The sequence below is a fragment of the Eschrichtius robustus genome, chromosome 10, assembly GCF_028021215.1.
Source record: "Eschrichtius robustus isolate mEscRob2 chromosome 10, mEscRob2.pri, whole genome shotgun sequence".
Taxonomy (NCBI): Eukaryota; Metazoa; Chordata; class Mammalia; order Artiodactyla; family Eschrichtiidae; genus Eschrichtius; species Eschrichtius robustus.
The window spans coordinates 921,296-933,777 of NC_090833.1; the positions used below are offsets into that span (position 1 = coordinate 921,296).

The following is a 12,482-nucleotide window of genomic DNA, read 5'->3' on the forward strand; positions in this document are numbered from 1 at the left end:
TGACCACAGCGCGATGGCCAGAGGAGGGGACACTGGGGTCGGGGAGTCTGGGCACTCTAGGCCTTGAGAAGGAGCCACTCCCCACCCCCACCCCCCTGGGGAGGGCTCTTCACCAGGAGACAAGCCGATGCCCTCCTGGCCCACCCGGGAAGCAGCCCCATGTGTCCGTGAGATGACGGGTGGGCAGAGACCCCGGCCGGGTCCAGCGTGGAAAGGAAGAAGTCAGGGGCTGAGACTGACAGCGTTTAATGAAGGCAGCGCCCCGAGCTCCTGGGGGTGAGGCGCAGCTTCGGGGGCGGACGGGAGAGAGTCCCCACTCAGCAAGGGGGGCGGCGGGTGCCGCCACCTCCAGGGCCTTGGCTGCTTCTCGGTGCAGGGCTGCCGCCGGCCTCACCTCTTCACTTCTGCAGCACAGATGAGACTCAACCAGGAGGGAGCCGCGGGCTGCCAGCCCCCTGCCACACCGCCCCGCCGGCGCTGCCCGCTCACCGTCCAGGATGTGAAACTGGTCCGCGGCCTCGCAGAAACCTGGGGGCCGGGGCCGGGGTCAGGGTGGCAGGGATGGGGCACGGGGGAGGGCGAGGTGGACCGCGGGGAGACGCAGAGACACTCACCATACTTGGGGAAGAACAGGATGTGGTCCTCGGTCAGGTTGGCACCCTGGACCCGCTGCTCAAACACACTCAGGAATGATTCGCTCACGGGGAGCGAGCGGGCTGCGTGCGGGACACACAGGGCTCCTGGGCGCCCGCTGGGTGGGTGCGGGCTGGGCGGGCAGGGCGCTCTGGGAGCTGGGCTGTGTGCCGGGGGCTGCGATCTGACCCCTGCCCACCCCCCACTGGTCTCCTCTCTGTCCCCACATCTGGGCCTAACGGCAAGGGCAGGGGAAAGGGAGGGGAGGGTCCATGTGCCCATCAGGCCCACCCAGACGGCCCTGCGGGTGTGCAGACCCGGTCCCGCGGGGACGTACCGTACAGCTTCACCGACAGCTGCCGCGCCCGCTCCAGGTACACGATGGCGAAGCCCCGGTAGTCCGTCTCCCCAGCGACCACGTCCACCGCCCCTCGGGCGCCTCGGGCTGGGCAGAGCCAGGTGGGCGGTCAGCCTCAGCCCCAGCCCTGCACCCTTGTCCCAGTGGCCCGCGCCTCACCTTGAAGCAGGAAGCGACCTGGGAGCCCCGTGTCACCGTAGAGCTGCCGCACCTGCCAGCAGATCCCATCCCTGGGGGTTCGGGGTGGGAGGAGGCACAGCAGGCTTGGGGACCCCAAACTGGGTGGGGCCTCCCGGGACACTGGTCGCAGGGACGCAGGCCGCAGCAGGGGTAGGGCTGGGGGCTGGGGTGGGAGTCGGGGGGCTGGGTGGGGGCGGGGCTCTGTGCCGGGACTCACAGCTTTCGGAAGGTGCTGACAGCCATGGCTGCACCCTGAGGAGTCACATGCAGTGTGGTGGCCTCAGCCCGGTGGCCCTGCTCCTGCAGGGAGCGGCACGAGGAGGCCACGGCCACAAGGAACCAGATCCCTGAAAACTGGGAACAGGCCACGTGAGGGCATGCGGGGACGGGGGCTGCCAAGCTGGGCGAGCCCCTGCTCCAGCTCCTCCAAGTCTACCTGCTGAGTGTCGAAGTTGGCCTTGGGCTGGATGGTGCTGATGGGGGACGGGGGCCGACGGGGTCTCTGAGCCCTCTGACCCAAGGAGCCGACGGCCAGGAGCAGAGTCAAGAGGGATGCCGTCCTGGGGGTCAGCATGGCGACGGCAGCGACAGTGACAGGCCTGGGGGAGGCGCAGGGCAGGATGGTCAAGTCCCGGGTCGGAGTCCGCTGTCCAGTGCTGTCTGTGTCCATCCTCCCACCTCCCCGGCCCTGGGCCAAGCCAACGGACCGCCCCCCCACCCCCACCCCCGGCCCCGGCCCCGGCCCCGGCCCCTGCCCCAGCCTCCTCACGAACTCAGCCTCACCCTGGACATCTGACCTCGACCCTGCACTTCTCGGCAGGGCCCTGTCGCCATGTCCTGTGTACAAAGTCCGAGTTGACCTCTGGCTTCTTGGCCACAAGCCCCCACGTGACTTCCAGTGTGGCTGGTGCTCATCCCTTTGCACATTCATCTCCCTTAAGCTGCCAACAGCTCCTTGAGGTACGAACTAGTCTTATCCCCACAGCGAAGAACACTTGCGCCCGACACTGGGAAGCGCCGGAGCCAAGTCTCGAACCGGAGATCTCGAGCCTCGCCCGCAGCCCCGCCCACGACCCACGGCGCTCGGCCGCCGCCCCTCCCGGCCGCCAGGGGCGCTGTTTCTGGAGAGACCGAGCAAACACAGGCGCACAAAGAAGTACCGCCCGGGCCGCGGGGACTGAGGCGCAGGCGCAGTAACAGCCAACGCGGGCTGCCGGGCTCGGCCCTCGACGGCCATCGATGCCTCGGGGCTCGTGGCGTTGGCCTGGCGGCCTCGGTCATAGAGACGCGGCGGCCGGAGCGGCGACGGAGGGCGGAAGCGGGTCAGCGGGCAGAGGCCTGACGCCGGGGCGGGGGCAGCGCAGCCGGGCGGAGGCGGCCGCGGTGAGTGCGCCCGGCCCGGGGAGCGTCGACACCAGCCATGTCCGAACCCCGGCCCGGACCCCAGCGCCCTGGCCCCGGGGAGCGTCGTCACCCCGCCCCGATCCCCGGCCCGGCCCCCCGGCCCCCGGCCCCAGCTCACCCGGTAGTGGCCGCACTGGCTCGTCGCCCACCTGGCAGGGCTCCCCTAGGCCAGAGGGCAGAGGCCAGGGCCGGCTGGTGTCCCTGGCGGCGTCTGGGGCGGGCGGGCTGGCCCTCGTCCCGCCGGCCCCAAGTCTCTCCTGAGAAGGATCTCTGTCCCATGTTGACAGCTCCGAAGCCTGGGGCAGCAAGGTCAGAGAGGCAGGGTGCACAGGCTTCACCGACCCTTCGTTTCTCGGCCTCCGAGCGGTCACCAGCCCTGCCAGCCAGATGACTCCCTGGGATCCTGTGGGGGGGGGGGTCAGAGGGCCCCACCCAGAAGGCCTGTCCTGAGGAGGGGGCCTTTTGGGGTGAGGGTGGGTCTGGGGTCTCAGGGCCCGCTGCCAGCTCCACCTCAGGCTGGACCAGGCCGGGAAGCTGCCTGTTCCGGGGATCACTTGGCCTTTCCGGGGGGGACCCTCAGGAGTGTGGGGTCCGAGGAGCATGGCTGTCCAGGAGGCTTGATGAAGCTCTTGGATCCTTGGCCAGGGGGGTTCTCCGCACATGCTTAGTCCAATGGAATTCCCAGCGGGGCAGTTGGTGGGCTGCCTCAGCTCAGCCCCTGGCCCCTGCGCCTCTCCTTGGGCCTGGGGGCTGGTGTCCTCCCTGGTCCAACTGGCGGCTAAGGGGACCATGCATGGGTTTCAGGGCCGCCTGGGCAGAATGTCACGATGGACGAGGGGGGCACACCCCTGCTCCCCGACAGCCTCGTCTACCAGATCTTCCTGAACTTGGGCCCGGCCGACGTGCTGGCCGCGGGGCTGGTGTGCCACCAATGGCAGGCCGTGTCCCGGGACGAGTTCCTGTGGAGGGAGCAGTTCTACCGCTACTACCAGGTGGCCCGCAACGTGCCCCGACACCCAGGTCAGCACCTGCACTCCGCCGTGAAGCCCACTGGTCCTCATGCTGGTCGAGGACAGCCAGGCTGTGCCTCAAAACGCAGGGCCTGGGAGGGAGGCCAAAGGGTGGGCAGGGCTGGCCCCTGGCTGTCAGGGCCCTGGCTCTGAGGCGTGGGGCCCCAGTGTGACACGCCCACACACACACAGCGGCCACATCCTGGTACGAGGAGTTTCGGCGGCTCTATGACACAGTGCCCTGCGTGGAGGTGCAGACTCTCAAGGAGCACACCGACCAGGTCCTGCACCTTAGCTTCTCCCACTCGGGCTACCAGTTTGCTTCCTGCTCCAAGGACTGCACCGTGAAGGTGAGAGCGTCTAACCCTGTAGGAAGAGAGGGCCAGGCCACGAGTGACAGCCGGCCCGTGTGCTGCGTCCGCATGGGGAGGCCCGGGACCTGGATCACCCGGGCTGGGAGGCTGGGGCTGGGTGGCCCTACCTGCCTACAGAGAAGAGAGGGTCCTGCTCGCAGCTGCTCCAGAGCCGGCCCCAAGCCCCGCGTACTCACATCCCTCCGGCGGTCTGACAGCCAAAGACAAGGGGCCCCCACCGGATGGCGGTTTCCAAGCACCGGCTCAGCCGAGCCAACCAGGAGAGGGGCCCCGTGCAGGGCGGGATCACGAGGCACGCCTGCTTGGCCCCCCCATGCAGATCTGGAACAACGACCTGACCATCTCGCTGCTGCACAGCGCAGACATGCGGCCCTACAATTGGAGCTACACCCAGTTCTCCCAGTTCAACCAGGATGATTCTCTGCTGCTGGCATCCGGGGTGTTCCTGGGGCCCCACAACTCCTCCTCGGGCGAGATCGCTGTCATCAGCCTAGGTGAGACTGGGCCGAGGCTGGGCGGCCCTCCCACCGGGGCCGTCCCACCCAGGCCCCTGCTCCATCTCTGCCCGGACAACCCCGCCCCTAATGCCCAGCCCCGCCCCCTGCCTGGACAACCCCACCCCATCCCTCCTGCTCCTCCTCCCCCACACCCCCACCCCCCCTCGCCCCATCCTGCTGCTCCCCCCAGACACCTTCGCCCTGCTGTCCCGCGTGCGCAACAAGCCCTACGACGTGTTCGGTTGCTGGCTCACGGACACCAGCCTGATCTCGGGAAACCTGCACCGCATTGGGGACATCACGTCGTGCTCTGTGCTCTGGCTCAACAACGCCTTCCAGGTGCGCGCGGGGGGGCCCTGCGGCCGGCGGCGGCCCCCAGCAGCCCGTGCCCACCGCCGCGCTCCTGCCCCCAGGACGTGGAGTCGGAGAACGTGAACGTGGTGAAGCGGCTTTTCAAGATCCAGAACCTCAACGCGAGCACCATCCGCACCGTCATGGTGGCCGACTGCAGCCGCTTTGACAGCCCGGAGCTCCTGCTGGACGCCGGCGCCCCTGGCGCGGATCCCGGCTGTGTTTTCGACCTGAGCAGCGACAGCGAGGAGCCGGCGGTCGACCCGGGCCCGGCCCGCACCAAGGGTTTGCGGCGCCTCCTGGAGGGCCGGGCCCAGCCCCAGCCGTCAGAGTGCGCGCTGGAGACCAAGGCGGCCGAGCTGCTGGCCCAGGGCCACACCAAGCCCCCCGAGAGCAGCTCGGCCGCCGCCGGCAGCAAACTCCTCATCTTCACCACGGGCTGCTTCACCTACTCGCCGCACCAGATCGGTGAGGGGCCCGGGCGAGGCTTCCCAGGGCGGGGCGGGGCCAGGCTGTGCGCAGAGTCCCTTCCTCCGTTTGCCCTGGGGGTGAGCACTTGTGCAGCCCCCCGGGGCGCACATTCAGATCCGGGGGCACAGGGCCGGCGGCGCCACGGGCATCTGGGCGCTCCCAGGCACCGAGGCGCTGCCCGCCTGGCCCCCACAGGCATCAAGCAGATCCTGCCGCACCAGATGACCACGGCGGGGCCCGTGCTGGGCGAGGGCCGGGGCTCCGACGCCTTTTTCGACGCGCTTGACCACGTCATCGACGTGCACGGACACATCATCGGCATGGGCCTGTCCCCCGACAACAGGTGGGCCTCTGTTGGCAGCCTGGGTGGGGGCGTCCGCAGGCCCCTACTGAGCAGCGTGCCCACGCAGGTACCTGTACGTAAACAGCCGCGCCTGGCCCAGCGGCTCGGTGGTGGCCGACCCCATGCAGCCACCGCCGATCGCGGAGGAGATCGACCTGCTGGTGTTTGACCTCAAGACCATGCGGGAGGTGAAGCGGGCCCTGCGCGCCCACCGCGCCTACACGCCCAACGATGAGTGCTTCTTCATCTTCCTGGACGTCAGCAGGGACTTCGTGGCCAGGTCCGGGGGCGGAGCCGGGTGGGGAGGGGCCCCAGTGGGCGGGCGGGGGCTCATCCCAGGCGCTCTCGCAGTGGGGCGGAGGATCGGCACGGCTACATCTGGGACCGCCACTACAACATCTGCCTGGCCAAGCTGCGGCACCAGGACGTGGTCAACTCAGTGGTCTTCAGCCCCCAGGAGCAGGAGCTCCTGCTGACGGCCAGCGACGACGCCACCATCAAAGCCTGGCGCTCGCCACGCACGGTGCGTGTCTGCCAAGCCCCGCGTCCGCGCCCGCGCCTTCGCCCCTTCTTCTCCTGGTTCGCCAGCCAGAGGCGCTGAGGGGCGCTGGGACCCACCGAGGAGGCTACAGAGGCCCATGGCCCTTTTCCGGGGGTTGAGCTGCTGCCCAGAGCGCACGGGGGCAGAGAAGCTTGCTGCAGAAATGCCTTAGGACGGGGGCCACGGGGGGGGGACGGCCCAGCCCCCACCACGCTCGTGCACGCACACCGCCTCCCACAGCTGTGGCACTCAGCCCTGGGCAGCCGGGGCCGTCTCTGGCTGGCTTGGGCTGCACAGGACACTGGGCCCCCGCTCTTCACCCACCCCCTTCCCCTGGGCCTGGGCTCTGGGACAGTCTGCACAACACCTTCTCCTCGGCCAGCCCTGTGGGGCCCTGGCGGTGTTTGCTGGGCCCAGCCTTGCCCAGGGAGCCCAGGCTCCCTCCTCTGGGAACTTCCCAGCGTCAGGGTCGAGATGTGGGTCAGGCTGCTGCAGGCCAGGCTGCCATGGGCCCAGGGCACCTGCATGTCACTGGTCACCTGTTCAGGGTCTGAATAAACAGTTGGCAACAGCACAGTGCCGACCAGTCTGTGCGGGGAGGGGCGTGGCATCCAGTGTGTGCAGGGAGGGGCATGGCATCTATACGGGCCCTCGTCGTGCCTGCTGGACGGGGCAGGTGTCCCAGGCCACACGCTGGAGCTGCCCTGAACTGGGCAGCGGGACGTGAGTCTGCGTCCCCAGCCGCCGCCCCTGCTGCCTCTGTGGACAAGTCCCTGAGCGCAGAGACTCCGGAGCACGTCCGGCACGTGTGCGCTCCCCGCCAGCAGGGGGCACGGAGGGACACACGGCTTGGCAAGTGCTGCCAGGCACCAGGGACGGCAGGCGGGGCGTGTGGCGGGGCAGGCGGCGGGGGGGCCAGTTTCAGGGCTTTGAGTCCTCAAGGGGGTGCCCTGGCTGGGGCAGGGGCAGGGGCAGACCTCTGGGGCCTGGCACGTGACAGTGTGGACACAGAGCAGAGGTGGCAGCAGAGGGGCGGGGGTGGCCCCAGCTGTACCCTCAGGCCTGGCCCAGGCCCATCCTGGGGGCTCACCTGGCCCACTTGTTCATCTCGGGACACCCCAGGGTGGAAATGCAGCTCGGCTGCACTTGGAGTGATGGTGCTGAACTGCCATCGGCTCCACGCTCGGCACGCGCCAACGTGACGGTCGAGAAGACAGACGTGGACGGGCCTTGGGGGGCAGCATGTTCCTCCAGGCCAGAGGCAGCGGTGAGCAGAGGCTGCCCCGGTCGCCTGCGGGGTCGGAGCCAAGCTGGCCGCAGGCAGACGGGCTGGGCAGGGCCGGGTACAGACACGAGCTCGAGGAAGCTGACCCAGGAGGAGTTCGGACTGGAGGGCAAAGTCCCCGGAGGAGCCAGATAGTGGCACAGCTGCGCCCCGAGGACAGAGCCCCAGCCCCACTGCTGCAGCGGGGAAGCTTGGGCCCCTGGGTCTGTCTCCAAACCACTGGACGGGTGAGAACAGGGAAAGGAGCCCGACAGCAGCGGAGCCCAAGCACTCTGCCCGGAACCCGCCTGGAACCGCAGCCAGGAGCCCAGGCTCGGCCTCAGACAGGAGCCAGGAAACCCCACGGACACCACTGCTCTGGGGTAGCTGCAAGGTGATGCGGTTTCTGGAAAAGACTGGAGATATGTTTAATTTAAAGCCATCAAGGAAACCTACAAAATCTATAAAACAAAAGCAGCGGAATCGGAGTCAAGAACGTGCAGAAATCAAAAAATTAGAAGGGAGCCAACAGAGAAGAGATAGGGTGATTGGAACTAAATGCTTAACCCACGGAAAGAAGGCTGGACCAGGCCCAGCTGGTGTGAGAACTGGGAAGCGGATGACAAAAAGCAGAGAAACAAACGTGCCAGAGGAATGGGGAGGCCCGGGAGGCGGAGGGAGAGCGCGTGGAGACGGGGGTTGGAAGAGGAGCCCCATCCCCAGAGCACGCGAGCTGAGGTCTGACGGAGGGCAGCAAAGCAAGCACGCCTGAGCCTCCAAGCTCCGTGGGAGGTGGGTGCAGGTGGGGAGCTGGCTCGAGGCCCTGCTCCTCCGGAGGTGTGGCCAGAAACCTGAGCAGAGGCACGGGGCAGCCGAGGGCTCTGAAAAGGGAGCCATGGCAGGCGGGGCAGGGGCGGCGGCAGCACTGGGGCCCCCAGTACCGGCACCTCTCACCAGTGCCCACCCTCAGTTCCTGGGCCTGCACACCGCACAGCCGCCAGCCTGCCCTGGGGTCGGGAAAGGGGACTCGGGAAGCTGAGTGAGTGCGGAGAGGCCGGGTGATCGCCGGGGGCTGTGTGGCCCCAGGTGTGGCCCCAGGCACGGCCAGACTAAGGAGGGGCACGACAGGGCAGGGTTAACAGGAGTGCCAGGTTTCAGGCTGGAGGCCAGACGGGGAGCCAGCAGCCAGACCAGAGGGAGCAGCTTGAGAAACAGCCCGTGAAGTGGTTGTGACGCCCAGGACCACCCTTGAGCTGCCGGTCTGCTCCTAAGGATCAGACCCAAGGCTTGGTGAGCTTGCAGAGCAGCAGGCAGGACCGGCCGAAAGAGCATGGCTTTGGGGGCTGGGCTGACGGGGGATCCAGCCCACGGGTGGCAGTGGGAACGTGAGCCTGAGCCTAACCAGACCCAGACCTGATGAAGTCAACGTCCAGAATCTAACCTACAGTTACCCAGCACACGAAGAGCTGGGAAACGTTCAACTCAAGGGAAGCCAAGGATGTTGAAGTTACCTGACAGAGACAGAGTGGCTATTATAAAATGCCTGAGTGAGCAGTCAAACACATTCTGCAGTGGATATTAAGATATAAACATCTCAGCAAAGAAACAAAAAAGGGAAATAACCAAAAATTTAAAACTCCAGACAGACTTAATAGCAGGGTGGAGAAGTCAGAGAAAAGAGTCAGTGAACTTGACTGAAGACAGGACAACAGAGATTGTCCAACCTGAACAGAGAGAAAAAAGATCAGGTAAAGGAAAATCAGAGCCTCAAGAACCTGTGGGACGGCAAGCAAAGGTCTAAGCGCAAAAGGAGAGGAGGAAGCGATTTGAAGAAATGATGGCTGAAAACGTCCCCAGATTTGGGTATAAACCTATAGATACAAACCTACAGATTCAAGAGGTTGAGCAAAAGGACAAACTCAAGGACATCCACACCCGGGCACATCTAAATCAGTGCTGAAAACTGAAGACAAGAGAAACCTGAAAGCAGTGAGAAGATGCACCTCGGCCCCAGGGGAGCAGCCTGTGGTGACTACAGATTCCTCATTAGAAACCACGGAGGCCACAGGAAGTAGCACTTTTTTTTTTTTTTTTTTGGGTGCGCTGAGGGACCTTAGTTCCCTGACCAGGGATTGAACCCGGGCCCCGGCAGTGAAAGCCTGGCGTCCTACCCACTAGGCCACCAGGGAACTCCCAGAAGTAGCACATTTTTTAAGTGCTGGGGGAAAGGAAAGAGTCAGCCGGGAGTTCTATATCCAGTGAAAATGATCTGCTCTAACAGAAATGCCGATGGGAGTTCTTCCGGCAGGAAGGAGATGGTGTCAGGAAACCTGGGCGGTCAGCAGGGAGGGGCAGCAACAGAAACGGTAAACTCTCTCCTCGAGTTCTTCAAACACGTTCGGCCGCTGAAAGGAAGTTTGTTATGATGTCGTCTCGTGACATGTCCAGCACACGCAGAGGTAACGGGGGAACCACAAAGGGGCCTCCAGGGTGGTAAGGTTTCTACATCCCAATTAAAGAGCAAACTCCTGATTCCAAGTAGATTGGAACAACCACTAAAACCATAAAGAGAGTCAGCATCACAACAGATAAACTCCAATTGAATACTGGGACTTCCCTGGCGGTCCAGTGGTTAGGACTCCGCACTCCCAACGCAGGGGGCACGGGTTCGATCCCTGGTTGGGGAACTAAGATCCTGCATGCTGCATGGCACGGTCAAAAAACAAACCAAGCAAACAAAAAACCCAGAGAGAACCACAGAAAACAAACACAAAATGGTCAACTTATATCTAGCATATCCATAATTACATTATTGTCAACGTGAAACTTAAAAACAAAAATACCTACAACCCAACTATGCCATCTCTAAGAAACTCACTCAAATATAGTGTAGGTTAGTTAAAAGTAAAAGGATGGAAAAATGTATACCACAAAAATACCAATGAAAAGAAACAGGATGTTTAATATCAGACAAAGTAAAGCACATTTCAGAAAAAGTCTGTTACCAAGAAAAAAGAGGGACATTACACACTGATACAAGAGTAAATTCACCAAGAAGATATAACAATCCTACGTGTGTGCACCTAACAACAGAGCCTCAGAATACACAAAGCAAGAAGTGACAGAATGAGAGGAGAAATAGATGCATCTGAAGTTACAGTTGGAGACCAGGTGCTCCTCTCTCAGTAAAGGTCAAACTAGTCACAGAGGCGGCAACATGCAGGAGAACTGAGCCCCTCTCCTGGGTTAGCTTCCTGGGTGGCTGTAACAAAGTACCACAAACTGGGAAGTTTAAAACAACAGAAATTTATTGTCTCAAAGTTCTGGAGGATGAAAGTCCAAGGTCAAGGTGCTGGCAGGGCCACTCTCTCTGGGGGAAGCCCTTCCTGGCCTCTTCCTAGGTTCTGGCGTTTGCCAGACATCAGGTGCTCCTGACCTGTAGACGCATCACTGCGACCTTCTGTCTTCACGTGGCATCCTTCTCCCTGGGCCTGTTCACGTCCTTTCCCTCTGTGCACGTCTATGTCCACATTTCCCCTTTTCAGAAGGACACTGGTCATATTGGATTGAGCCCACCCTAATGACCTCATTTTAACTTATCTCTGTAAAGACCGTATTTCCAAATAAGGTCACAGTCTGAGTTACTGAGGGTTAGTACTTCATTATCCTTGGGGGAGTCACAATTCAATCCATGACAACTATCAGCTAACTGAATCTAATCGATACGTACGGAATACTCCCCTCACCGGCAGCAGAAGACATGTTCTTTTCTCTTTTTATTTACTTATTTATTTATTATTTTTGGCTGTGTTGGGTCTTTGTTGCTGCGTGTGGGCTTTCTCTAGTTGCTGCAAGCGGGGGCTACTCTTCGTTGCGGTGCGCGGGCTGCTCATTGCGGTGACTTCTCTTGTTGAGGAGCACAGGCTCCAGGCACGTGGGCTTCATTAGTTGCGGCACGCGGGTTCAGTAGTTGTGGCTCACGGGCTTAGTTGCTCCACAGCATGTGGGATCTTCCCGGACCAGGGCTCGAACCCGTGTCCCCTGCATTGGCAGGCGGATTCTTAACCACCACGCCACCAGGGAAGCCCTGACATGTTCTTTTCAAGTGCACATGAAACAGCCACCAACGTGGACCACAGCCTGCATCACAAAACGAGCCTGAGACACAGGAAGACAAGGGGGCACAAGTCAGCTGTGAGCAGACAGCACACATGATGCTGTCCCTCTACTTGAAGCTTTTTTTTTTTTTTTTTTTGGCCTCGCTGCATGGCATGTGGGATCTTAGGTCCCCAACCAGGGATCGAACTCGTCGTGCCCCCTTCAGTGGAAGCGCAGAGTCTTAACCATTGGACCACCAGGGAAGTCCCTACTCGATGTTTCTAGATGATTATTTTGTGCGTTGAAAAAATAAGATGGAACTAAAATTCTAGATAACATGGAAGGCAAGGGAGTAGGAGGTCAAATAAAGGCATAAATTAAAACTCACATCCCAGTAGGAATGCCAGATGGTGCAGCCACTTCGGAAGGTAACGTGACAGCTCCTCCCATAGTTAAACACACGCCCCACAGCTTCCCTCGGAGGCATCTTCCAGGAGAGGGGGAAACACACGTCCACGCTGAGACTCGTACACACGCTCACAGCAGCCAAAGGCGGGCCCACCCACGAGTCCACCACTGCGTGTCCGAAACACACGTCCACGCTGAGACTCGTACACACGCTCACAGCAGCCAAAGGCGGGCCCACCCACGAGTCCACCACTGCGTGTCCGTCCACCACACCGAGAGGCTCACTCAGCTTGAGGCTGCAGAACCTTGAAAACCTTATGCTCCAAGAGGCAGGCATCAAAGGCCAGCTTGTGCGACTCTGCTTATACGAATGTCCAGCACAGGCAAATTGGGGGAGACTGGTGAGTCAGTGGTTGCCAGGGGCAGGGGGCGGGTGACGGGAACGTCCTAAACCAGGTTACAAGGCAGCGGCCCGCCCCCGGGTTCCTCCTCTGGAGCTCAGTTTCCCCCCGGAACCCTGGTTTCCTGGCAAAAGTGACCCCACAGCAGC

At 62.6% G+C, this 12,482-nt stretch overlaps 2 protein-coding genes across 4 annotated transcripts; one reads left to right on the plus strand and one right to left on the minus strand.

Annotated features, from left to right (window-relative positions):
• Positions 1 to 230: 230 nt before the first annotated feature.
• Positions 231 to 1,978, minus strand: C8G (complement C8 gamma chain). Its single transcript, XM_068552797.1, has 8 exons — positions 1,955 to 1,978; positions 1,608 to 1,770; positions 1,389 to 1,525; positions 1,151 to 1,221; positions 971 to 1,078; positions 615 to 716; positions 490 to 528; positions 231 to 404 (listed from the first exon to the last, which is right to left on the minus strand). Exons 2-8 carry the CDS (start codon positions 1,743 to 1,745, stop codon positions 391 to 393), a joined length of 609 nt encoding a protein of 202 aa, XP_068408898.1. The 5' UTR covers positions 1,746 to 1,770; positions 1,955 to 1,978; the 3' UTR covers positions 231 to 390.
• A 423-nt stretch (positions 1,979 to 2,401) lies between these two features.
• Positions 2,402 to 6,736, plus strand: FBXW5 (F-box and WD repeat domain containing 5). 3 transcript variants are annotated; one of them, XM_068552796.1, is made up of 9 exons: positions 2,402 to 2,554; positions 3,380 to 3,595; positions 3,778 to 3,935; positions 4,279 to 4,453; positions 4,647 to 4,795; positions 4,870 to 5,275; positions 5,474 to 5,621; positions 5,707 to 5,901; positions 5,973 to 6,736. In XM_068552796.1, the coding sequence occupies exons 2-9, from the start codon at positions 3,403 to 3,405 to the stop codon at positions 6,220 to 6,222; spliced, it is 1,674 nt and encodes a 557-aa protein (XP_068408897.1). In that variant the 5' UTR covers positions 2,402 to 2,554; positions 3,380 to 3,402; the 3' UTR covers positions 6,223 to 6,736. The 3 variants fall into 3 exon arrangements, with proteins under 3 accessions (XP_068408897.1, XP_068408895.1, XP_068408896.1); XM_068552794.1 differs by having other exon boundaries at positions 2,403 to 2,554; positions 5,689 to 5,901; XM_068552795.1 differs by lacking the exon at positions 2,402 to 2,554 and adding an exon at positions 2,562 to 2,884 and having other exon boundaries at positions 5,689 to 5,901.
• The last annotated feature ends 5,746 nt before the right edge of the window (positions 6,737 to 12,482 follow it).